Source organism: Leptidea sinapis, chromosome 26 (assembly GCF_905404315.1).
Source record: "Leptidea sinapis chromosome 26, ilLepSina1.1, whole genome shotgun sequence".
Taxonomy (NCBI): Eukaryota; Metazoa; Arthropoda; class Insecta; order Lepidoptera; family Pieridae; genus Leptidea; species Leptidea sinapis.
Genome location: NC_066290.1, coordinates 2,611,015 through 2,634,928, shown reverse-complemented (window position 1 = coordinate 2,634,928; position 23,914 = coordinate 2,611,015). Strand labels below are relative to the sequence as shown.

Genomic DNA, 23,914 nt, shown 5'->3' with positions numbered 1-23,914 from the left:
CGTATTAATAATAGATAGGTAGGTATTTCATTCCCGGGCCGGGCAAAACGCATTGGGTTTTTATTAAGAAATTTCTGGGCAGCAGTCCAGAGCTTCGAAATGTGGAGGCTCTATTATGGTTAAACATGAACCTTGTCCAATTTAACCCCCAGAACTCAAGTTTGCGCGTTTACCACTAAAAAAACCACATTTGTCGTATCAGCGCTCTTCGACAACACTTCCCTTACAGTATCGGATTAATGGGTCTTGAAATCTCGAGCGATTGTCAATTCCGCGGCCATCTGGAGAGCAAAGCCAAATAGGCTGTCATCTCTAGTCTGGCGCACGGGGGTGAAAGTATTAGTTGGCTGTATTTACTTTTTTCGAAGATACTAATATCGTCATTGCAGTGTTCAACGTGGCAGTAAAGCATTCACCCATCTCTATATTCTATTTTGTGATCTTTCTCGAATAAGATCCTATTGTTATATCATTCTACTGATTGAAATCAGATTCATAAGAAACTGTAACCTTTTCATATTAATATTTTCTCTAGAAATGCCTTATACATTACACTTACTATCGAAATAATAATAAGAACTAATGAAAATGACGTGTTGTGGTGTTTTGTGTGTATTTATTGTGAAACTCAAGGAGTGTTCAAAAGCTGCGAAGGATAAAAATAAGAAGAATGGTATGTATCTACGCTCAGTCCCTCGCTAACTCGCAGTAACTCGCTAAGTCCGTAGGTAGGTTACCTAAGTTTGTTTACAAACAACGGCTCCGCCTATATTAAATGGCGGTCTCTTTAAACGTTATGGTTGTCTAAGAAAAGAAATTGAAAAATAATATTTTTATTTTGTAGGGTATTTTTTAGGCACCCGTAGGCCGTGCGAGTTTTTAATTAAATTATTTGTAGACAGTACAATATTGAAAATCGAACACTGTTTTGCGTTGAGGGACATGCCCCTAGCCAACGTTACTCTAATAACTACATACAAAATTGCGTTTACTTTACTTTCACGTTGAAGGTACTGTTAACGAAATTAAATAATTATAGAAATACTCGCACAGGGCATATGTACTTTATTCCATACAATATAACGTCTCTCAATGGATATTACATAATCCGTGATCAATCATACCAAAAAAAAGTCAGACAGACTCGATAGCACAAAAAATGTGTCATCTGCGATAGGCCTAACGAGTATTATACGAGATAGCACTGGACAGCCAGCTGTATATAATATAATTTTATCCTATGATTTGATACCATTAATTTCGAGAAAATGGTGTAGACTATAGAATTCACAAACTTATAAACAATATTTATTTTAATATAAATGAGTGGTCAAATTATTCAAATGGTAATAAAAAAAACAGGCGGCCAGCATTTCAGATTCTCAAGCTATAAATTTTTGCTGATAAAAAAAAAAATTAAAGTTTCGCGCATGTTTCCTTAATATTTTAACCTGTATCAACCTGTATACACTAAACACCTAAACCTATTCTGTACTCGGTATTTAAAGATATTTTTATTTTCTTTTAAAAGAAAGGTTTGAAAACCTTAAAGCCGTTTAGGGACATAATCATTTATTAAATAAATGATCCTTTAATGCTACTCTCGAAGTAAAATGAAGACAAATCCTTGCAATGTTTGTGGTTGTACCGATTTGAAGCTGCTAGATGGATTTTATTATTGTATTGAATGTGGTACACAGGATAAAAACGTGCAGGAAAGAGTGGTTGAACATCTTACGCAAGCCGATGGAACTATCACGGGCTTAAGTACTGTTAGAAAAATAGTTACTAATGAAAAGGAAAGTGTCGACTGTATGTATTTAATATTTAAGAACATATTTATCTTTATAATACAAATCTATTTATATGATAGACCCATAATATATCTGTTCGCTTCATCTTCTAGTGGGCAGTGAATGGAATAAATGGCATGGGTACAACTTTGTAATGGCAGGCTTAGCAGATGAACTTGTGGGTATTGGTGCCAAGCCAAGTGTTAAAATCAAACTACTGTGGATTTGGATCAGATATATAAAGAAATTTCAACTAAAACAATCTGAGTATGTATACACAATCCAAGTTTCTTAAATCTTGTGATGGTACACTTGTTGTATTTATTGTTTATGTTGGTACTGTTTATTTATTTATACATTTATTTATTTAGATAGTTACACCAACAACACATCATTATAAAATTAAAATTTTAGCAAGTACACAAGGGATAGTACAATATGACATGTCTTTATAGGTGTAAACAACATTTACAATAGTGCGAAATGAGTAACAAAGTTGAAAAATTAAAATTAATGAAATGATGAGTTAAACAAAAATGATGATATTAAATGACTTAAATACATTACTACTTTAAAAAAGAGATTTATAAAATTTATAACTATACAAAAATAAATTAATTTATTATTATGTTTGATTCCTTCATAATCCCATAGTTATATTTTATAATTTTATGTATCTGATGTATTCTAGAATTATTTCATTCATACTTGTTTTCTAGTAATTAAACTACATTTACTTCTATTGATTGTAATGTTGTGTTAGGAACCATTTAGCCCTTGAGTGACATGTCAGGTTGGACATGCATAAGTTATTATCACTATTTTTATTATAGACTAGCTGACCCGGCAAATGTTGTTTTGCCATATAAAGTATAATTCACGCGAAAGTTTTATAAGTAATAAAATATTGCCTATATTATAGCCTGTACATCATTTTGTTCTATTGTCAATAGTATTTGCAGCTCACGCAAAAATAGGTTTTCGATTTTACACCTTGTGTTACAAAATAGCAATTTTATTACGGATCCCTAATTTTGAAAAAAAAAACATAGCCCATAGCCTTCCTCGATAAATGGACTACCCAACACTGAAAGAATCATTCAAATCGGACCAGTAGTACCAGAGATTAGCGCGTTCAAACAAACAAACACTGCAGCTTTATAATATTAGTATAGATTGGTGGTTATTGAGTGTATTTGTACTTTTCGATGTATATAAGATTCCATGCAAAAGTTACAATTAAAAGTGTCAACATCAACATAACAAACATATTATAAGTACTAACTGTACCTTAACATAATTCTGAAATGGAAATTAATACAAAATTATTATAATATGTTAATTTATTGACTATATTCTAGTCCACATTTACAATATAGTGATAAAAATATTATTATTATTTACTAATAATAACATTACCAACTATTTTTGTATCCTAAAAGTGTAATACCATATTTAAAGGACTGATACTTTCTACATGTCAGTCATGGTTCAACAATATTAAAACAAGAGCTCACAATATCTCAACTGCTATTTACCATTTTTTTGCACCAACCTGTAATCTAATTGGTATTGTTGATCAATTAATTTCAAGACTATCAGTGTACCCACAGTATTAAGCTAAGATTTTGACATATAATTTGAGGTACTGTTCATCCAACTTCATTTTGCATATCTGTTTTGGTATTTACTAAGGATTCATTTTGAAAATGAAATATAGCAACTTTTTTTGGTAAATAAGAGTAATTTGGTATCATCATTCCCCATCAAAGGTTTCTCCTATCTCTAGAAACATATAAAACAATACTGATTATGAAATTTTGCTATTGGTCCAAATTTTTTAGGACGTGTGGAAAGCACATTTTCAGCTTTTCTTAAATAATATATTTCTAGTATTTTATCAGTAATTGAAATTAGGCTTACTACCTATAGAGATTTTCTGGGTTTACATATCAGTACAAATTGTGCAATTTAAAGTTACAAGTACAAAAATTACTTCTCCCTGTCATGTAATTTGGTAGTGACAAAAGGTAAAGACAAAAACATTTAAATTTTGAATAACTTTACTTCACGTTTAATATTTACACAGCTTATGTAATTAATATTATTATTTATAAACATGGTCTGAGCTTAAGTTAGGAGATTGGCTTACCCAAGGACAGTGGCCCACTTAAACTTATTACTGTCTGTAATGGTAATATATCAAATACTTTGATGTTTTAGTGACTTTCAAGAAGTACCCCCAAGTATATAACACTGTCTTAGTGTGGTAAGGTTATGTTATCTACCTGGAGAGGCAGGCAGTTGTCCTTTCACAGGGTGAATACCCATCAGTTTACATATTCATATTCATATTTTCAGTCATGATATGACTATCTGTGATCCTAAAAGATTTGTGATTGCATTTTTGTTGTTGCCCATATAGCAATGTTATTGGCAAATGTTGAATAAGTGATACCATCTGTTTTTTTGGGTATGTCTGCTGTGTAATATGTGTAGAACAATCTCGCAATGCTGAACCTTGTGGAACTCTTCAATTTAATTATGTTTTTAACAGGTAGGTCCCATACCTGTAAGAAACAATTGATAGCTGTGTGTAAGGCTGGTTGTGATCTTGCAAAGGAGATCTTGGTGCCAGATTCGGTCAAACACCTGTTCAATATCTAAGAATGCCGAGGTAGACTATTCTTTATTTTCCAATGTTGTATTATTCTGTATTACACTGTATATGTACCTGATCTGTTGCGGATGTTGGTATGGTAAAGAGGTTATTTTTCCGCAATTAGATGTTTTGTTTGCGGAGTGGTGTTGTGTAAGGGGGCGTCCATAAATTATGTAAGGTGTATTTTTGAATTTTCTGTCCCTCCCTCCCCCCCTGGTGAGATGTTGTGAGATTTTATTCGACTCCCTTTCCTATCCCCCATGCGATGTAGGTTTCTTTCATAAACGCGTTGTATTGTTACTGTAAAGTTGTATAACATCGAAGTATAAACCAAATTATTTTCTTTGGAACTAATTAGTGAAAGATCTTATCGTATTATGATTACGCTTAAGATTAAATCTTAAGCATGTACAATCTGGCTTAAATGGACCAAAAGATTATTTTTTTTTGTTTCAATCAGAAAAAATATTGTGTGATATTTGCCGAGACCCCCCTCTCTCCAACATAAGATTAGATGAGATTTGACTCGACACCCTACACCCCTTAAACATCTCACGTAATTTATGGACGCACCCTAACAAACTAGTGCAGTGGTATAAAATTATTTGCATCTGGGATAGGCAGTAATCTTTCAAATACCTTTTCGACGAAATAAGTATGATGTAATTTCATGAGATACTTATCCTGCTTTAGGTATCATTATAATTATTAAACCTTCCATTATAGTATCTACTGTACAGTTGTTAGTTAAAAAATTATTGCTCATTTTGGAAGGTGCAACAGTATTTATTTTGTTAAAAGGTCAAAGCACAGAGCCTTTTTGTGCTTTTGAGCTTCAATAAAAATCTATTTCAAATATTTTTATTCAATAAAGATTTAAAATCACATATTGGATTGGAATTAAGATCACTTAGTTCAATAACTACCAGTCATGAGAGAAATTATGTGTCAGATCCGAGAAGAATGGACGCCAGAAACATAGCGGGCTTAAAATTATAATTAATTAATAATTAATTATTATATTATTAAAATATTGTTACAATGTAATATCATAGAATAAAATTTATTAATAAAAGCCTGAGGGCGGTCGCTCCATTCCCAATCTGTGATATCATTATGAAAGTCATTTATGTTATAGTTACATTTCCCACACAATCGTTTTCCAACAATTATTTTGAATTTCGTAACACACTTGTTTCGTTCATTTTTAGGGATCATGACGTGTTAAAAGCATATACATAGCCCAATTAAAGACTTTTTAACGCGACTTAACCGAGTTGTAGGCATAACAAGTTTATGTTTGTTTGTAATGTTAACATTGTGATTATCACAATTTCTAGCAAATTCGCCAATGTGCTTACGTACATACATAACGTAATCAGGAATATAAATTGATATGCAACGAAAATACTTATTTCGTTAAGTTTATTTTTCTCTTAATGATTCTCTAGACCTAGCTTATAAATAGCGCGAGTAGCCCTCTTCTGCTTTGATTGATAATGGCTACACTATGCCCCAACAATTTACTATAATACATAAATACTATGAAAATAACTAAAGCGAACTAGTTGCGCAGTATGCATGTCAGTTAACTGTCTAATGACTAATACTTTTAACCGAATAGGCTGCAGAATCCTTCACCAGATTGTCCTAACTATCTGTATCAATGATACATGAGGAGAAGATATTTGGTAATCTCGATTTAATATTTGGTCTATTTCTTTGTCAGATTCCTCCTCTGTCACTGCTTTTGGGCGGAAGATTTTAGACAGTGTTTATAGTGCAGGCTTCAGCCTATTCCTGTGGTATTCTTGCCAAATCCTGGTCTAGTGGAGGTCTTGCAGACAGGGGTCTGTCATATTCCTTTATGAATTTCCAAAGAGATGATGGTTGTAGCAGTTGCTAGCTATACTTAGCTTTCTGCAGCACTCTTGTAACGCCAGACTAATTAGGTAGACCAGTAAACGGGAGGGGGGGGGGTGAAGGTATTAGTTGGCTGTACTTACTTTTTTCGAAGATACTAATATCATCATTGCAGTGTTCAACGTGGCAGTAAAGCATTTACCCATCTCTATATTCTATTTTGTGATCTTTCTCGAATAAGATCCTATTGTTATGTCATTCTACTGATTAAAATCAGATTAATAAGAAACTGTAACCTTTTCTTATTATTTAATTACTCTAGAAATCCCTTACACATCCAAACTTAATATCGAAATAATAATAAGAATTTATTTTAAAGTTTAACAAAAAAACCTATCAAATATCTAATATACATTTTCTTTCTTTACTAGATAAATTAATTATTCATGTTTTCAGGTCAGAAAATGAGTTTACAATAGGGCATGATGATGAAAAATCTAAATATGATACAGAAAAACAAGAAAATAATGAAACCTTTACTGAGAACTGTTCATCGAAAGAAGACTCTAGCGGCGAGGAATCTAGTGATGGTGGTGATGATGAAAATGATCGAACAACTACTCTCAAAGTACCATTGGAGAGGATAACCAAGGGGTTGATAATTGCTTTGTTATATGTAGCATTGAACATTGATGAAAGTGAATTCCAACTTTCGCATTTGCAACGTTTTATTAGAGAAGGCCATCTCAGCTTATTGAAATGCAGAAAATTTCTCCCAATGGATTTTGATGTCAAGAAAATTCCGCGTTGGAAATCTTTTATACATTCGATGTGTATAAATTACAGTTCATATAAAATTAGAACTACAGCCTTTTCTCTATTTTTAAGATTAGATTTAGGATTACCCAGAGTACCAGATTTAAGAAAGATAGCATGTAACTTTACAAAGGAGTTATGTTTGACAAATGATTTCAGTGAATTAGTTTTTTCACTTATGTATCAGTTTCCGTTCGATTTTGTTAATGTTAGTATGAAGAAAAAGATGCTGGTTCTCATCCCAGACTATGAATCTATATGTATGGCTTATGTTTTGGTTGCACTTAAAATGTGCTTTGGCTTAGACTCAGATTATGAAATTCGACTCTCAAAACTGGCAGACAAAGTAAATGATATGCATGATCACCCAAAATCTTATAAAATTGGAGGCTATTCAGAATCATCAAACAGGTGGTATTGCTTTACGGAATGGTGTATGTATCTTAAATTTAGGAGAACTATTTTATGTAAGCATAACTTTACTTTGGCGAAACATCTCAATAGTGCAGTCGGCGAAAGTGTGTTCTTAGAACATTTGTTTGACAACGATGAAAGTATTACAAATTTGAGATATGAATTAACCAAGGATATCTTAGATAAAATTCCTGTTGATAATAATCCTTTTGTCATACCGAAATCAGAATATAGAGTATCACTAACACCTATGTCAGCTTATTCAGAAGTTATTGTGGAGTTTCTTCAAGATCCTGATTTAAAACTATTGCTCTCAGAAGATTTTAGTCAGTACTCGCTTGAATATGTGACGAATAAATCTAAACTATTGGATTATGATGATACAAAAAGTTTAATTACTGGTGTTACTGGTAATAATAAATTTATAAACAAAACGATAGTTGGGAATTTCTCTGTTAAACGCGGAGAAGATGGGGCTATGGTGTTTGTAAGATTTTGCGAAAATGAAAATTGGTTAGATACAAAACCACCTACATTGCGACATGTTAAAATTGCCAATGAGCAAATTATAAACAGTGGCGAATCTGAAGATGAAGATCATTCAAAGAGTCTAATTAATATAAATGAAAGTAATATTACTACATCTGATTCTAAAAGTAGTACAGATACAGATAGTATTTCTCAAACTTTATTACCGGAAGCAGAAAACAATAAAGAATTATTAGAAAAAAATCAATATGAAAAACAAATATCATTTGTTGATTATTCAAATGCAGTTATATATGAAGATGATTCGAAGGATCATTTAAAAGATATTACATTAAATATGACAAATACACATGAGACTACAACTTCACCAATTGTTTCCGAAAATGTTGTCCCTGAAAATATGAGTTGTGATACTGTGTGTAATATTAATGATTACAATAATATATTTGATCGAAATACAATTATAAAAGAATTACTAGATGTTGTGTGTAGAAAGTACAAAATTTCATTACCACGTGAAAGCAGCAATGGCAGTAGAGAGAAAAAACGAAAAAATCCTGATCCAGTTAATTGTCCTTCTGGGCTCAAAAGACAAAGAAAACGACTAAATGATACAGTTAATGAAACTGTAGCTGGCCTATTGTCCATATACTACCACAAGTTATTTGATCCCAATATTAATCCTTTCGACAATGCTCACCATACTTCTAACAGTTCACGAGCACACAGTTCTGCTAGTAATTCGTTTAATTCGAATGTTGTTCAAAATGATGTAGTTGAAGAGAATAATTCATCAGTTGATGTACAAAAAGAAGATGAAGTTATAAATAAAGATAATGAAGCGAAAAACGAAGATGACCAAATTTTTAAAAATGATAAGACTGCACTGTTAACATCTGATGATGAGAGTGACGATGAAATAGTGAAACCAGATCCAAAATTTGACAAAGAAAAGCATGATGTTAGTCAACTATATCTTGATTTCAATGCGGAAAAGACAGAAGATGTTACACTGACAAAACTATTTCATATGGATAAGGAATTGGAATGTATACTTGAAAAACATTTAGAAAGAAACAAAAAGTTGAATAAAATAGAATCAAAACCAGTTAGTAAAGTACGCAGTAGAAAATTAAAGAAAGGGGAAAATATGTCACATATAAAGGAATTTAAATATTGGTTCCGACATTATGATATAAATAGTTTTTTTATAAAATCACGTGAACAACATGAAGAGTTTAATATAGAGCTAGATGAGTTTTTTCCAAAAAGTTTTGTATTCATATTACGTGAATGTGCTGTTATTGCAGATACTAGTCCGTTTAGACTTTATAAATTATTGCAATACTTGGAGTCAAGACTAGTTAAATTCGCAAGTTAAAATCAATAGACACTATAAAATATGAGGTTTGACATTTGATTTAGCTTTGACATCATAAATGGTGCCGTTTTGATGAAATTATTGCTTTTTAAAGAATGTATGTATGTATTTGTTGGAATAAATCTTATAATTGGAAAAAACCTGAAAAACGTAACAGCCACAAATATAACATTTTAAGGAAATCGTATTTAAAGTTTAATCCCATATTAGGTACTCAATGAAATAATTTTTGTTTCTAGTTTTAATATTTTATTTATTTGTCTTAGGGCCGATTTTTCAATCCTCAGTTAAACAACTAGATAAGAGAAATTCGACGGATAGCGCAATTCCGAATTTTTCAACAGGCAGATAGAAGTTATCGAACGAATTTATACTATATCGGGTGATTATATTTATCGGCCCCTTTGGGAGCCGGTTAAGAGCTATCGGTGGGATAATTAGGACGTGTTTTTAAGTTTTTTAGGCTATATGTGTAGATAACAAATAAGTGTATTATCTAATCTTAATACTATGTTCTAATAACTATCATCTTTTGACGACTACACACGTAATTTATGTTATAACTATGTAATATAGTAGAAATTATAGTATAATGGATATTTTTGAGACAATTGACGACTTCGCGATTGAAGAAGAAATCCATTTCCTCAAGAAGTAAAGGCCACGAAAACAATTTTAAATTGAAATAAACTGAACAAATAAACGAGTGAATTAGAGGTTTGTTGTTATTAATTGTTGTGATAAATGTCTTATGTCAAACACGCATCCTTTGACCTTTCTCTGTCTTATGCGTTAAATAATATATATGTCCATCTCGCTTGTGTGAAGTGTGAAGTTGCTTCGACAATACCACAGACAACTATTCTTTGGATAAAAAGCGATTGAAAAATTCAAAACTTTTAATCGTTAGATAAACAGTAAGTTGATTTTATTCTCTCGATAGTTATCTGGTGATTTATCTGAGGATTGAAAAATCGGCCCTAAATTGATTAAACATTACGATAATTTTATCCTTGTTATAATTTACAACAAGAATACTTTTTTTTAAATATTCTTAAAAATATTGACGAAGCAAGTTTTTTTGATAGATTGCAAAATGTCAGTACAGTCCTGACACAAGTTTAACATTTTATGCTCATCCCTTAGAATAGCGTTAATATTCAAAGACCCATCTAAGAAGTTTTCACTTCAAAAATTATAGCACCCAATTACTTATATGAAAAATATACAGATATAGTTAACAGATATGTTAATTGTATCAGCTATCAATGAATCAAAGAACTTGAAACAGAAGTCACCCAATTATATTTGCATTGAAAAGTCAAGTTTATACCCTGAAAAAAATATATTATTATGTCTGTTAAAGGTACGCTATAGTAATAATCTGTCATGTCATCAATTTACTTTTCTATACTTTCTAACAATCTAGTAAATTTTTTTATTTCAATTAAATTTTTGAGTAAGTATTATTTTATTTGTTTTTTTTTTATACATACATACATAAAATCATGCCTCTTTGCCAGGGGTAGGCTGAGACCACTTCTTTCCACTTGCTACGATCCTTACATACTTGTTTCGCTTGGTCCACTTTAATTAATCCTTTCATACATGCTCTTCAGTTTAGGGTACTCTTGACCTGGCCTTTTTTCAAGACATCCCTGATTTGATCTTGAAACGTCCGCCTAGGTCTACCCCTTCCAACACTTTCATTCACACTGGCCTTATACACTTTCTTCATCAATCGTTCTTCATTCATTCTCTCGACAAGTCCAAACCATCTCAGCACACCTTTTTCAATTTTTGTCACATCTTTCAGACCACAATGTTTCCTTATCTCACTATTTCTTATCCTGTCACTAAGTTTAACTCCTATCATACTTCTCAACGCTCTTATCTCAACTGCATTTATTCTGCTTTCATGTTTCTACTGCCATAACCAACTTTCACTTCCGTACCTGAGTGTTGGAACTAACACCCCCTCATGCACAGCCAAACGAGCCTTATTAGACACCTTCTGCCTGTTCATAAAGGAGTGCAAAGCTCCATTCACCATGTTTCCTGCATACACTCTCCTTTGAATATCACTCTCATACTTTCCATCTCTTGAAAATTTAGAACTCAGATACACAAACTCATTCACCTGTTCAATTTTTTCATCTCCAATCACGATATTGCAGTCTGTCACTACCTCATCTCTTTCAAACACCATCACATTCCTTTTCTGCCGAAAGCTCCATTCATAGCAGTTACCATCTCCTCGGCCGAAGATAGACAGGCATAGAGAAAACATTTGACGAGTAACTCATTCATTCTCAACCCACTTTCATTCTCTTTTAAATCTGTTAGCAATTGTTCGTGAACAGATTAAACAGCCACGGTGACGCTACACATCCCTGTCTAACACCTTTTTCGATATTAAACTATTCAGTCTATGCCCCGTATATCCTTACACGAGCACTAGAATCTCTATAAAGGGATTGCAATGCACGTATGAGAACATTGCTCTCACCGTTCGCGGACAATGCTGACCACAATTCGTTCATCACCACTCTATCATAGGCCTTTTATAGATCCACGAACGCGCAATAGACCTTCTTGTTTTTAGCCAAAAACTTTTCGGCTATGCACCGCAAGGAAAAGACCTGATCTGTACATCCCATTCCCTTTCTAAATCCCGCTTGTGCATCCCATACTTTTTCGTCTGTTTCATTCACAACTCTTTCAATCAACACTTTCGCATACAATTTACCGACGACGCTGAGAAGCCGCGTTATTATACCGCGGTAATTTCTGCAGTCCTGCCGTGACCCTTTTCCCTTATACAATGGCACGATTACAGCTTTGCAGCAGTCACCTGGTTCTTGCCCATTTCGCCAGCACAAATTGAAAAGGCGGTACAGCTGGCTAGCCACTATGCCCTGTCCAGCATCTCGACGGTAATCCTATCATACCCTGCAGCCTTACCTAATCTCATATTTTTCAATGCTTTCACTATTTCGTCCATGCTTATCTCACTTTCATAAACATTTATATTAGTTTAAATAGAAGGTGCCGGATGTTGTTCATGCACTTCCTCTAAACTTTCAAATAAACTTTCAAAATACCCTTTCCATGTCTTTAGCACACTTTCTTCTCCTCTTATGATGCTCCCATCTTAACTCCTGATTATACTGAGCTCCGTGGTAGAAGTTTTACCCCTGGCTGTTTTGATCGATTTCTAGAAGAACTTGATGTTTGACTGGAAATCTTCTGTGAGCCTCCTATCAAAATCATCCTTTTGTTCCTCTTTCTTTCTAGACATGACTTCTTTCGCTGCTGATTTCAATCTTTTATACTTCGTTCTTGCTTCCTTTATCATGTCATCCGTTGCCTTTTGAACTTTTTGGTTAGCTTTTGTTGCTGACCAATCCAACTACGTTTTTTTTCTTGTACCGCCATTTGTAACTCTTTATCCATCCACACATTATAGTTCTTTCTTCCTTTCCTTCTTTTAGCTACCCTGCATACCTACACAGCAACATTCACGACCCCTTTCTTAAATGTCTCCCACAAAACTTCAATCACACCTATCTCTTCTATGCCTTTACTTTCTTTCAGTTTCTCTACATACTCGTCTTTCCTTTCTTCTTCTTATAGATTTCCCACCTTTACTCTGTCCAAAACACTCGTAGGCTCAGCTCGTCGGTGTCGCCAACGTTTAAAAAGGCCACGCATTCAGGCTATGACCAGGAAGTGGTCTGTGTCCATCACGCTTTACTCTAACCCACCCATTAAAATACCCTAACATCACGATCCGTTCATTTTCTCCGCATTTATTCAAAACCTCTCGCTAGTTCTGCAGCATATGCGGTTAAGAAAATTAGATGGTTAACTGACATTGATACGGCGAGATTAGTATACTTTAGTTATTTTCATAGTATTATGTCCTATGGTATATTGTTATGGGGCAGTGCGGCCGATATTAATACTATCTTTGTGCTGCAGAAGAGGGCTATTCGCGCGATTTATAACCTAGGTCCTTAAGAATCATTAAGAGAAAAATTTAAAGAAATAAACATTTTGACTGTTGCTTCTCAATACATTTTCGATAAGGTTTTGTATGTTCATAAGCACATTGAGGAATTTTCTAGAAACTGTGACATTCATAATGTTAACACGAGGAACAAACATAAACTTGTTATGCCTACTACTCGGTTGGGTCGAGTAAGTAATACTTTTGTTGGGCGATGTATATGCTTCTACAATATGATCCCAGAAAATGTACAAAACAAATGTGTTACGAAATTTAAAAGAATTGTTAAAAAACATTTGTGTGGGAAAGGTTATTATAGCATAAACGATTTTCTTAATGACACCACGGACTGGGAATAAAGCGAACACCCTCAGGCTCTTCAATTATAAATGTTTATTGTACGATATTACATTGTAATCCATATTTTATATTAAAAAAAAAGCCTGCTGAGTTTCTTGCGCCCATTCGTCTCAGGTCTGAGGCAGTCTCTTTTGAATGGGTGGTAGATTTTGACGTTCAATAAGTGATTTTAAATCCTATTTTGAATAAAAATATTTGAATTTGAATCTCTCATGGTGTCCCAAAATTCCTCTCTCTATTTTGGCTTTTAATGACACACCTCCGCACAGATTCGTCGGTGCATAGACCCCAAGGATAAACAAGCGAGTGAGTCCGACTTGTAACTTAATCCAGAGGAGTCTTGGGCTAACACATTCATGCTCTATCACACATTCTACTATTCGAGCGGAAAGAATCACACCAACTCCCTGACAGCCTCGGCTGGTTTAAGGGACTCCGGACCAGTATGCCGTGTAGAGACCATGAACCGTGGTGTCACATCCTTTCCTCTTCGTTTCGTTCACGCACAGAATATCTATGGATCGTTCATCCATCATCTGATATACTTCATCTACCTTATCATCCACTCCACCTCTTACATTGAACGTAGCAAAGCGGCTCTCCATGGGCCGCTTTTCGCCCCCGCGAGGAACGAGACGTGATGGGTGGCGAACCACATCGCCGCCATTTTGGTGAATTAACTTATTTTTATTATTCTCCATTGCGTTACGACTTGCAAGGGAAAGGTTTGTCCACCCCAGCAGAGCTCCGCATGCCAGGGTAAGGCTGGTCTGATTCTGGGTCGCCCGGTCCCAGGGCAGTGTGGCACACTAACGACTAGGCTTGCCCCTAGCCATTCATCCATCCGCGCGGCAGACGTTGGATTGGCGGAGAGGGTAGAAATAGGGAAAGGGAAGGATAGGTGGTGTGAAAAGGAAGATTGGTAAGTTAAAGTGGGAAATGTAGGATATTACCGCCCAGGAGGGCAAGGATTAGGACAGTAATAGCTAAGGGAGCCGGGGTCGCATACCCGTATACTATACCACAACTTTCGGACAGGTAAGTTGGGATGAGTAGCCCTGGTTAAAGTAACCGTCATGAGAAGCTATAAATTTTGTAAACAAGTGTTCAGGAGTTCACAACATTTGGACCAACAAAAAGAATGAATTTGTTTAAGATTTCATAAATTATTAAGTAACAAACATTAATTAACATATATTATTTAAGAATAATTATTCGTCAGATTCAGATGTTTCCATTTCTGTGTCAGAATCAGTGACATGTATCACGAAGCTGTCTACAGTTTTATCAATCATCTCATCGATTTTGGAATAAAAATTATCTTCTTCCTCGATAACATTCTCCACACAACGCTTCCAATTTTCCGAAGTAATCTGCTGCAGTCCCTCTTGTAATAATTGTTTTACCTCGTCAAATTTAAAATTTGTATTTTTGCGAGCAACATATCCTTTTACGTTGGCCCAAATTAGCTCAATTGGATTAAGCTCACAATGATATGGCGGGAGTCTCAATACTTCCACTTTATATTTTTTTGCGAGCTCGTCCACTACATATGTTTTAAAATTGTCTTTAACATTTTTTACTTTTAGCAGTAATTCAGTCTTAATTTCATTGTCGTCGTAAGAAATATCCTTACTTACAAGCCAATTTTGTATATCATTTTTTTTTCCAGGCCTTGAGTGGTATGGTGCATTGTCCATTACCACTACTGCATTTTCTCCAAGTTTTGGGAGAACGTTTTCAAACCATTGTTCAAAATGTGTTGCATCCATTGATTCATGGTAATCTCCCGTCTTCTTGCATTCAAATATATTTTCACCGCCCTCTTCAAAACCGTTCTCATTGCCGATATAGGTAATTATTAATCGTTTACCTATTGACGTTGGGTTACGTGCACCAATGCTAAGTCCTTCTAGGAAAGCCTGCTTCTTACTTTTAACTTGTTTGTCTACCCAAGTTTTATTTACGGTATGTCCTGTAAAAACAATTAAACATTTGTTAATTAGCGTCTTGCGCAGTAAAAGCGTTGAAGTATATTATTATTAATACACACTTGTGATAGCCCTTAAGAACTAATGCCTCAAGGTCGGCGGCGCGTGGGTTATATTTTGCAAATAGATTTGCAGTATCATACACATCACTTCACGGTAAAGGTGACGGTATTTGCTTACAATCAGGCGAACCGTATGGTGGTCTGCCGTTTCACTGCAATAAAAAAAAACACACTAACCTGCATTCACCCATGTGTCATCCATGTAAAATATCTGGCGATTTTGTTGTCTATAGTCTTTAATAGATTTCAAATATTTTCGCCGCCATATTGTTATGTCATCTCTATCAATAAGTGCGTTATTTCGCTGTCGTTTTATATATTTAAAGTTTAAATGCTTTATTAGCCGCCTGAGAGTTGTTTCGCTAAAATTTGGCAAATCTTCATCGTCATTGACTGCCTGAAGAATCTTGGGAATTTTTGGTAATTGGCCATTTAAAAAGAAACTGTGAATTTTTTTCCTAATTACGGATTTATCAAAATCGTCTACTATCTGATAAAATTTAGGCCTGTCTTTAGACTTGATAGGTGATTTTATTCCCTCTTCTTATTTATATTCTTTTAAAATATTATACACAGATGCTATGCCAATTCCCAAAATCGATGCTGTTTTTTTATTTATTTCGGTTTTGTAGGGATATTCATTCGATGGCCAATTTTCTTTCACGTACTTATATACGTTGATCACCATAATTTTCTCATTAGCCGTAAAGCTCGTCTGTATCATAGAGGTCTTACTCATAGAAGAAGAAATTAGTGACTTTTGGTTACTATGACTACAAAGCAGTTATTACGTTGTCATGCTTATAAAAAAAGTTGTAATCAATTTATAAAATTGTTTTCTTATGTTAAATGATGGAGGATCCATGCAAAAGCTGTACTATTAAAACTTGGTCTTTTGAGCTATGTTTAAAATAAAATTAAGAGACCAACGCGAGAAGGTGGTGCATTAAATGGCTATATGGAAAAAGATGAGGTAGCATTAGCCGAGCTATTTCTCATATTATCACCGGGCGAATTAAAACAAGTTAAAAAATTGTCAAACAAGTAAAGATGTCTGGGATACGCTAGAAAGCATATATTATAGCAAAGGTCCTGCAAGAAAAGCAAGCCTATTAAAAGAGTTGATATTGAAGAAGATGAAAGATGGTGATAATATTGTCAATCACTTGAATAAATTTATGGATATCGTTGATAAACTGGCAGATATGGACATACCAATTAATAAAGATCTTCTTAGTATTATGATGCTTTATAGCTTACCTCAATCTTTTGAAAATTTTTGAATTGCAATAGAATCCAGGGATGATCTACCAGATCCAGACAACTTGAAAATAAAGATAATTGAAGAAGCTGAGGCAAGAAAAAATATAGCTAGTACAAGTGAACAAACCTCTGAACAAGAGGCGCTGTATAGTAGACAACGTGGCAAAAATAAAAACTTTATTGTTAAATGTTTTAAATGCAAAAAGAAAGGACACAAAGCTCATGAATGCTGGTCAAAAGTGGACCGAGTTAATAAAAATAATGCAAGTCTATGTTGCTTAGAAGAAACATGCCTAAATACGTCTGATAATAAAGAAAAAATTAAGAAATGGTGTCTTGACAGCGGATGTACGTCACATATGAGTCATGAATTGAAAAGATTCATTAATATAGACAAAGCTGATAACAAAACGTTAAGGTTAGCATCAGAAAACTGTCTTGCACAAATCGAAGGACGAGGTCCAGCAAAACTTTACATCTATAAAATACCAAATCTGAAACTAACTGAAGCCTTGTACGTAATGTCAGTTGGAAAAATAACAGACAAAGGTGGAACAGTTTTATTTAAACAAAAAAGTGCTATCGTGATGCGAAACAATAATATTCTGTTAAAAGCAGAGAGACATTCAGACGGTTTGTACTACTTTAAAGAAAACATAGAAGAGAAAGCTAATTACTGCGCAGCAAGCAAAATGCAGCAATGGCATAGAAAGTTAGCACATCCAAATGAAGAACAAATGAGAATAGCACTTGATAAGAAAATTATGGAAGGCTTAGAATTGAATAAAAGTGACACAGTTAAAGACTGTGAAGTCTGTGCTAAAGGCAAAGCAACAAAACTACCGTTTAATGCACCTAAAAATGAGCAACGTACAAATGAAAGATTAGAAATTGTGCAAACTAATATTTGTGGTCCCATGAGGCAGCCATCGAAAGGGGGTTCCAAATACTTCATCACATTTACAGATGATAATTGAAGATATACAAGAGTATATACAATGAAAACTAAGGATGAAACTCTATTTAAATTTAAGGAATTCAAAAATGAGGCTGAAAGATTTACCAAAAAGAAGATAGTATGCTTACAAAGTGACAATGGGACAGAATATATTAACAATAATTTTGACAAATATTTGAAGGAGAATGGCATCAAAAGGAGACTCCGCACCAAACACGCCAGAACAGAATGGCTTAGCAGAAAGAAAGAATAGGATATTGCTTGATAAAGCTAGATGTATGTTGATAGACGCCAATATGAAAGAAGTTTTTTGGGCTGAAGCTATTAATACAGCTAACTACTTGACAAACCATAGTCATTGCACAAGTATTGATAACGCGACTCCATTTGAAAAATGGGTAAAGAGAGTTCCGTCAGTAAGACATTTTCACATATTCGGAACTAAGGCGTTTGTACATAAAAATGGAAAGAAAAATGGAAAATTTGAAGCCAGAGCGACACCTGGAATTTTTGTAGGATATTCGGAAAATCACAAGGCATACCGGATTTTCAACCCAAAAACAGACCAGGTAATGATTAGCAGAGATGTCAAAATACTGGACAAAATGTTTTATGAAAACGAGATCAAAGGAGAACAAAAACAAGATGTAGTTAATAAAAAGGAAATAGAAATTATATTTTCTCCTGAAAAAGAAAATGTAGAAGATAATAAAGATTTGAAAGAATATGAAATTGATGAAACTGACCAGGAATTGAACAATGATGAAATATTTGTTGACACAAATACAGAAACAGATGAAATAGATCCGACTAGTTCTACTGATAAAAGACAGAGAAAACCACCAGTATGGCATCAAGATTATGAGATGGATGCTGAACAATCATTCCTCTGTGAAATAGACGAGAACAAGGATGAATGGGAAGATGCAATAATAAGCGAGATTGAATCTCATCTTAAAAATAATACTATGAAAATTGTACACAGGAACGATGGCAAAAATTTGATTGATAGTAAAATGATTTTAAAATATAAATATAATGCAATGGGAGAAATAGATAGAAATCTGGATAAATATTTAAAATACATAATTACACATGGAAAAGACAAAGAGTTGATTAAAAAAGCAAAAGAAATGCTTTTAGAAATAAATAGATATAAAAATAATGGGATATGTCAACTAAACAAAGCCATATATGGTTTGAAACAAGCAGGAAGACAATGGTTCTTAAAGTTACATGAGAAATTGTTGGAAATCGGATTTAAGAATTCTTCAGTGGAGCCTTGCTTGTAAATATTAGAAAAAAGAGGAGAAAAGCTGTTTGCAAACATTTATGTGGATGACTTAATACTAGCATATAAATCAGAAATGTTGTTACGAGAAGTCAAAACAAAACTGCAAAAAGTTTTTGAGTTACGAGATATGGGTTCACTCCATCATTGCCTGGGCATACAATTCACCCATGTAGGGGGAGAAATAACATTGTCACAGGAGAATTGTATTTAAAATTTAATAAATAAGTTCAACATGGCTGAATGAAAGCCAGTGTCAACGCCCATGGAGACTGGTCTGAAACTGGAGAAGGGTAATGGACTCACAGAGATGGAGAATATACCATACCAAATGTTAATTGGATCTCTAATGTACCTCGCTGTAGCCACAAGACCAGATATAATGTTTGCTGTTAGTTATTTGAGCCAATATAATACATATTTTGATAATACACATTGGCAAGCTGCAAAAAGGGTGATTCGTTATTTAAAAGGAACGAAGAATGTAACTATCAGATATAAACAATCAGGAATGGCACTAACAGGCATGGCTGACGCTGACTGGGCGGCATGTACCGTTGACCGTCGTTCATATACCGGTTATATTTTTAAGTATGGTGGTGGCCTTATCAGTTATGCATCAAAGAAACAAAGAGCAGTGGCTTTGTCAACAGCAGAAGCCGAATATATGGCGATGACAGAAGCAACGAAGGAAGCTTTACACTTGAAATATCTGTTGGAAGATATTGGAGTTTTTCAACAAACTGTTACGATCTATAATGATAATTTGGCTGCACAGATGTTAGCAAACAATCAAATGACTGGTAAGAGATCGAAACATATCAGCATAAAGGAACATTTTATACGGGATTGTGTCCAGAAGAAATTAGTGACCATCCGTTACAAGGACACAGAGCATATGGAGGCAGACCTTTTTACAAAGGCATTACCACAACCAAGATTGTTAAAGCTTCTAAAGATGATAGGCGTCACTCAGACCTGAAGGTCATCGTGAGGGGGAATATCATAGAGGTTACTCATAGAAGAAGAAATTAGTGACTTTTGGTTACTATGACTACAAAGCAGTTATTACGTTGTCATGCTTATAAAAAAAGTTGTAATTAATTTATAAAATTGTTTTCTTATATTAAATAATGGTGAATGCACTGATTTGCTCATAGTCTACTGCTGATACTCTGCTCTATCTCATATAACAGTCTGTGTAACCTGTAAAAATCACCTTTAGTCACTTGTCACACGAAGCTCAAGCTATATCTCCAAGTATACCAATTAACCTAACCAATTACTTCACAATTTAAAACCTACTTCTAATATTAGCCTTAAGTTTCCAAAGATTAGCGCGTTTGAACAAACAACTCTTTCTTTTTACTTATTATATATTTTAGATAAATTGTATTACGCACCTTTTGACGTTTTTTTCGTGGCAAATTTATTTCCTTAGATGTACTGGCTACTGGCTCCATTATACGTAATAACAAATAAAATTAACGCAACAATTAAAGTAACAACAATAAAAAAGTGATAACGAAACAATAACAAAATTAACAATAACAACCAGATCCGCGATATATGCAAAGCAATGAAACAAACTCGTACGCATTCGAAACTCGAATGACGATCCCTGCGACGGACGCGTTCCGGTACCAAGAAACACAAACGATAGCGCTTTACGTCGTTAAAAATAAATTAAATAGGTTGTTACTTTCATATAACCTGTCTATATTTCATGTCGATTGAATATGGTCAATTTATTATTATCTCGCAGCATAAAATGTTTACTTAGTAAAAGATGTTTGTTTATATAATTTATAGCTTCTCGTGACGGGTACTTTATATAGATAGTTCTTTTTATAACCTGTTATTATGTTGTTTTATATTATAATTTCATGAAAATTTAGATTTTAGGGTCTCTGGCAAGGCACGATCTTAACGTTCTGGCAATGAATGACGCGATTTTTAGTAATTTTCTGAAGGTTTAAATTCCAGAAAATCACACTTTATTATTTGATGAATTTAGTTCGGTGTTTTACACACTTTAATTAGCCAAGGCAACGCGGGTAAACCAAACTTTTATGGGCCATCGTTCTTACGTGGGAGCATGTGCTGACAAACTTTCAGCTTTTAGAAAATTTATTGAATTAGGCGTTACTTTGCAGAAATCCATAATTATACAAAAGATTTAAGTTTTCTTTAGTGTTAATTCCGCCAATATTTGTTTTTAAAACAATTCGAGACGTGTTTCGCCTATACACGAGGCATCCTCAGGACGTGTTGTCTCTCCAAAATCTGGGACGAGACTCGTGCCAGATGCCTCGTGTAGAGGCGAAACACGTGTCGAATTGTTTTAAAAACAAATATTGGCGGAATTAACACTAAAGAAAACTTAAATCATTTGTATTTCAGCTTTTATAAAATAACGAAGGTCTGGGGTTCACAGGCTCTCAGACCACGGTTATGTTTTAGATAGATATTTAAAAGCAGCCTAGTAGGTAGGTACCTTCGTTTCGATTCGTCTCGGCTCAACGAATCTACAAAATGAAAGCTGTCATACCTTTTATGAATGCAAAAAATTAAAACAAAAATTCCATTTTTAAAAAGTTATACTCTTGCTGACAATGTCATTGAATTGACAAGTCTCATATATTTTATTTAATCGTGAAAAGGAGATAGTTGAGAAAACAATTCTGTGAATTACCTTTCTGGAGAAAAGGAAATAAGCTTGTTCACTAACACTATGTTAGGCAGAAACTTGGTGAATTTAATGATTCGGACAAGAGCACAGCCAAAGTTTTGTGTTCCAAAACGCAATTGGGCCCAAGTTGGCCATGTGATTTCAACACCAGCCAGGGTCCCAGTTTCATATGCAGTGAGTTACAACCGTTCTGAGCTATTAAAGTAATATAAGAACTGGGCAACTCAGTATTGCATATTTAAATTTAATATTTAGCTTAATTTAACATTAACTTAATAATTATTTCCACGCGCCCAGCACTATAAACATAAAAATATGCCCGCAAAAATATTAATCTAGCGGTACGCGTGTAATAATTGTATGTAATAATAATGTAATATAATAATTATTCACAAAAAAACTACCTACGTATAAGCCGATACGTACAATTGCGTATAGTGTAGGTGCAGTCGTCCTAACACAGCAGGACGGATAACAGATTAGTCTGAACCTCTCCCCTTTGATCTTCCGTCTTAGAATTCAACAATCGTCAGATCACGACGATTAAAATGCAGCATTAAGTTAATAATAATTGGATTGGCACGTAATTCAAGATTGAATTAAACTAAATGAAAGAGGTAGGAATGCCTAGAGAAGACTTTGATTTGAAAAAAATAAACAGTTGCTCTGGAGCCGTTACGACCGGGAACCTACTAGAAATATATTTCTATGGAGAAATTGGAGCATATCCAACTCGCACTTAAAAGTTGCGTCACGATGTTTTCAACTCGAACTATGCAAATCAAAACATGCCCTGTGGAACAGTAGCTAGTTAATATTTCATTAATCTTTAAATATTATTGTCATTTGTTTGCAGGAGAAAGTTTGCCATGTTGTATTCATGTTCACCGTTTGGCTTTCACCAGTGTTATATTTCTTGACGCAAATTAAAGTATGGAGACGTATGTATGTTCAAGATAATAAGTCTTAATGCTATCATTTAATAAAGAGTGAATATCTAATAATGTATTGTTTTATTGATAGTTTTACAACGACAGCATTCGAATTCCACTTTGTGGAATCAACTACCGGTTGCAGTTTTCCCGAACCGTTATGACTTCATGTCAACGCTCTTCAAGTTGAGTGTGTAGACCCAGCTCTTCATCATCGCCGTCAGTGCCTAGATAGATTTCTAAATAAAACAACTAATCGAACTTAGCGCACACCCTCTTCTTGATATTGTACACTGTCTCAGACTATTAAAAAACTACTTCAAATTGGACTCATATAGATTCCCCTCCTTTAATTAATTCTTATACTAAATGTAAAGCCTTCCCAGTCCCGATTTTCAAATAAGAGAAGTCAGGCCTGTGCTATGGGTCAGTGTCACCAAGAGTGTCACTCACGTGTAGGTGGCCACGCCAGCGTGGCTATGTCCACACAATCATGCTTGCACATTTGTGTAGGTACTTTAATTCTGCTTCACAGTAAAAACACGAGTGTTTACGAACGGGCAGTAACGCACGCGTGAGCACGTAGTGTTCAATTCTCTTTGGCGCGAACCTTGTTCGTCATCTACTTCAGACCGATATTTTAAAAATGGAGAAACGTAAAAAAGCAAACCATTTATTTTAAAGGTCATTACAATCTAAATTATAAATAAAATAAGCTTCCTGCAGATGCTGAAAGAATCTAATTTACAGTGAATATTAACGCTACAGAAGTAGCGTCGGTTACTGCATTACAAATAGAAAGTACAAGCGATATACAACTAAGGCTGAGATAGAACGGGACAAAACTATTGATCTTGCATCTCTATCGCGTAACCCATTTATTTGTTTGGCCAAAAGTTAAATTTTGGACCAATAATCGCTACCATGGCACGCTG

The 23,914-nt window shown here is 34.2% G+C and overlaps 1 protein-coding gene and 1 long non-coding RNA gene across 3 annotated transcripts; both read left to right on the top strand.

Annotated features, from left to right (window-relative positions):
- The first annotated feature begins 1,450 nt into the window (after nucleotides 1–1,450).
- On the top strand, nucleotides 1,451–10,887 carry LOC126972381 (uncharacterized). 2 transcript variants are annotated; one of them, XM_050819080.1, is made up of 3 exons: nucleotides 1,451–1,812; nucleotides 1,907–2,060; nucleotides 6,775–10,887. In XM_050819080.1, exons 1-3 carry the CDS (start codon nucleotides 1,614–1,616, stop codon nucleotides 9,416–9,418), a joined length of 2,997 nt encoding a protein of 998 aa, XP_050675037.1. In that variant the 5' UTR covers nucleotides 1,451–1,613; the 3' UTR covers nucleotides 9,419–10,887. The 2 variants fall into 2 exon arrangements, with proteins under 2 accessions (XP_050675037.1, XP_050675038.1); XM_050819081.1 differs by lacking the exons at nucleotides 1,451–1,812; nucleotides 1,907–2,060 and adding an exon at nucleotides 4,374–4,470.
- Nucleotides 10,888–22,003: 11,116 nt separating this feature from the next.
- LOC126972402 (uncharacterized) lies at nucleotides 22,004–23,051 on the top strand. Its single transcript, XR_007731131.1, has 2 exons — nucleotides 22,004–22,221; nucleotides 22,904–23,051. It is a non-coding gene; the product is annotated as an uncharacterized LOC126972402 (long non-coding RNA).
- Nucleotides 23,052–23,914: the final 863 nt, after the last annotated feature.

What these genes read in the sequence shown, in the direction of transcription:
- LOC126972381 (XM_050819080.1), top strand. Translation starts at nt 1,614, where the DNA reads ATGAAGACAAATCCTTGCAATGTTTGTGGTTGTACCGATTTGAAGCTG. An exon ending in TGAAAAGGAAAGTGTCGACT is followed by an intron (nt 1,813 to 1,906) that starts GTATGTATTTAA and finishes TTCATCTTCTAG; the next exon opens with TGGGCAGTGAATGGAATAAA. An exon ending in TTTCAACTAAAACAATCTGA is followed by an intron (nt 2,061 to 6,774) that starts GTATGTATACAC and finishes TCATGTTTTCAG; the next exon opens with GTCAGAAAATGAGTTTACAA.